Source organism: Chelonoidis abingdonii, chromosome 3 (assembly GCF_003597395.2).
Source record: "Chelonoidis abingdonii isolate Lonesome George chromosome 3, CheloAbing_2.0, whole genome shotgun sequence".
Taxonomy (NCBI): domain Eukaryota; kingdom Metazoa; phylum Chordata; order Testudines; family Testudinidae; genus Chelonoidis; species Chelonoidis abingdonii.
The window spans coordinates 29,909,363-29,912,048 of NC_133771.1; the positions used below are offsets into that span (position 1 = coordinate 29,909,363).

At 42.9% G+C, this 2,686-nt stretch overlaps 1 protein-coding gene across 1 annotated transcript; it reads right to left on the reverse strand.

Annotated features, from left to right (window-relative positions):
• Positions 1–313: 313 nt before the first annotated feature.
• On the reverse strand, positions 314–891 carry LOC116837188 (ras-related protein Rab-18). Its single transcript, XM_032801405.2, has one exon. The coding sequence runs from the start codon at positions 827–829 to the stop codon at positions 314–316; it is 516 nt and encodes a 171-aa protein (XP_032657296.1). The 5' UTR covers positions 830–891.
• Positions 892–2,686: the final 1,795 nt, after the last annotated feature.

Below are 2,686 nucleotides of genomic sequence, written 5' to 3' on the forward strand. Positions count from 1 at the left end.
ACACCTGCGTCTGGTGCTGGGGTGGGACAGCAGTGCAGGGCAGGACAGTGGCGTCTGGTGCTGGGGGGGGACAGTGACGCGGGATGCAGTACACTGTGGAGGGACAGCCATGCTGTTAAGGTTTTTTCCCCACTTTGAACTTTAGAGTTCAGGAAGTGGGGACCTGCATGATTACTTTTAAGCTTAATTACTAGCTTAAATCTGGTACGCTGCCACCAGCCAGAAGTCAGTGTCTGGCACACTTTCTGTTCCCCCAAAACCTTCCCTGGGGAACGCAAGACCCAAACCCCTTGGATCTTAAAACAAGGAGAAATTAACTATCCCCCTTCTCTTCAAGTTCTTCAAAGGCACACTGAACACCATCACATGTTTTTGCACTTGCCTCTATGAACAACATGGAATGTTTTCTTGCAAATTTGAGACCTTCATTCCTGTCAACTGCACGGTTTTCCTTATCAGTCTTGTTTCCAACTAACGTTTTAACTATGTCATTCCTTGTGCAGTATGTCTCCAATTCATTTAGCCAATTGTCCAGTTTGACAAAGGTGTCTCTTCTTGTGACATCATAAACTAGGATAACACCATGTGCTCCTCTATAGTAGCTGGGCGTTAATGTTCTGAACCACTCCTGACCTGCAGTATCCCATATTGCCAGTTTAGCTTTATTTCCATCAACTGAAATTGTTTTCACCTTGAAGTCAACACCAATTGTTGCTGCAAGTTCTGGGTCAAATGTATCATCTGTGAACCGCAACAGAAGGCTGGACTTGCCGACGCCGCTCTCGCCGATGATGAGAATCTTCAGCGTGGTCAGTATGTCCTTGTCCATCCCGAGTGAGCCTGGCCGACCCCAACTCTCACCTCCTTGCGCAGGCTAGTCTAGTCTAGTCCGCTCGTCAATAAAGACAAATGCAAAGTGCTCCACTTAGGATGGAACAATCAGTTTCACACATACAGAATGGGAAGAGACTGTCTAGGAAGGAGTATGGCAGAAAGAGATCTAGGGGTCACAGTGGACCACAAGCTAAATATGAGTCAACAGTGTGATACTGTTGCAAAAAAAGCAAACGTATCTGGATGATTAAACAAGGTGTGTTTGTAACAAGACACGAGAAGTCATTTTCCTCTACTCTGTGCTGTTAGGCCTCAACTGGAGTATTGTGTCCAGTCTGGGCACCGCATTTCAAGAAAGATGTGGAAGAAATTGGAGAGGTCCAGAGAGAGCAACAAGAATGATGAAAGGTCTTGAGGACATGACCTATGAGGAAGGCTGAAAGAATTGGATTTTTAGAGGAATTTGGAAAAGAGAAGATGAGAGGGGACATGATAGCAGTTTTCAGGTATCTAAAAGGGTGTCATCAGGAGGAGGAGAAAACTTGTTCACCTTAGCCTCTAAGGATAACAAGAGCAATGGGCTTAACTGCCAGCAGGGAGATTTAGGTTGGACATTAGGAAAAGTTTCCTAACTGTCAGGATGGTTGGACACTGGAATAAATTGCCTTAGGGAGGTTGTGGCATCTCCATCTCTGGAGATTAAGAGTAGGTTAGATAAATGTCTATCAGGGATGGTCTAGACAGTATTTGGTCCTGCCATGAGGGCAGGGGACTGGACTCGATGACCTCTCGAGGTCCCTTCCAGTCCTAGAATCTATGAATCTATAAGTGTGGAGGATACATGGGATAACAAATGGTGGACAAGTTTTATAACAATATAGTAACTTATCCCTATAAACCAATTGAAAACACTGTGAGACAAACAATCAGCTGGTACAAATACGTGCAACTGAGGATCTGGCCCGGCATCTCCGGTGAATTTCAATTATTCCTAGACAAAATGCATGATGAAGGACATTGTAATAAACTAGTTAGTTATGGGCTAATCTCTGCTTTTGCAAAACTCCTGCTGAAGTCAACATGAGTTTTTCCTGCATAAGGAGAACAAGATAGACCCCCAGCTTGGATGGCTAATGTTTTTTTAGTAATGGAGTTGTTTTTATACATATAAGTTTGCCTCATTCACAGCCATATCTCAGAGACGTCAGATTCCTAGCCAGTCAGTGAAGTGATGTTTTCACTTGGGTTATCCTACACTCAGCTCAGATGACTGAGAAACAAAAAGTAAATATACAAAAACCAGGCCCAACCGTGCAAAGATTAATGCAGGTGGGTGATCAGTGGGACTGCTCACAGTGCATAAAGTTAAGCCCTTAAAAATCAAGGGCCAGATCCTTAATGGGTGTAAATCAGCATAGCTCCATTGACTTCAATAGGACTACTCACATGCTTAAAATTATGCATATGCTTAGCTGTGTTGCTTGCTTGGGTCAGGTGCTCAGCACCTTTCAGAGTGGAACCCAAAACGAGAGTGTGCCATGATTAAATTGATGCTATGTTCCTATCTACTGCACAGGATTATAATCGCAGCTGTAACTTCCAATTATAGGGGGAAATCTCTACTGTAATTTAAGAATGAGTCTTCTATAAACTACACTTCAGTTGGGCTGTATTTTTGAATAAGTAAGCTTTAAAGAGAAAGTCTAATGAGACTAATGGCTATCAAATTACTAGATTTTGAAAATCATTGGTTTTTCTCATTTGCACTCATACATGGCTGCTAAACTTAATTGATCTCATTTGCATATAGTGATTACATTTCCTTTGACTTCCAGAATGTTTCTTTCCTGAG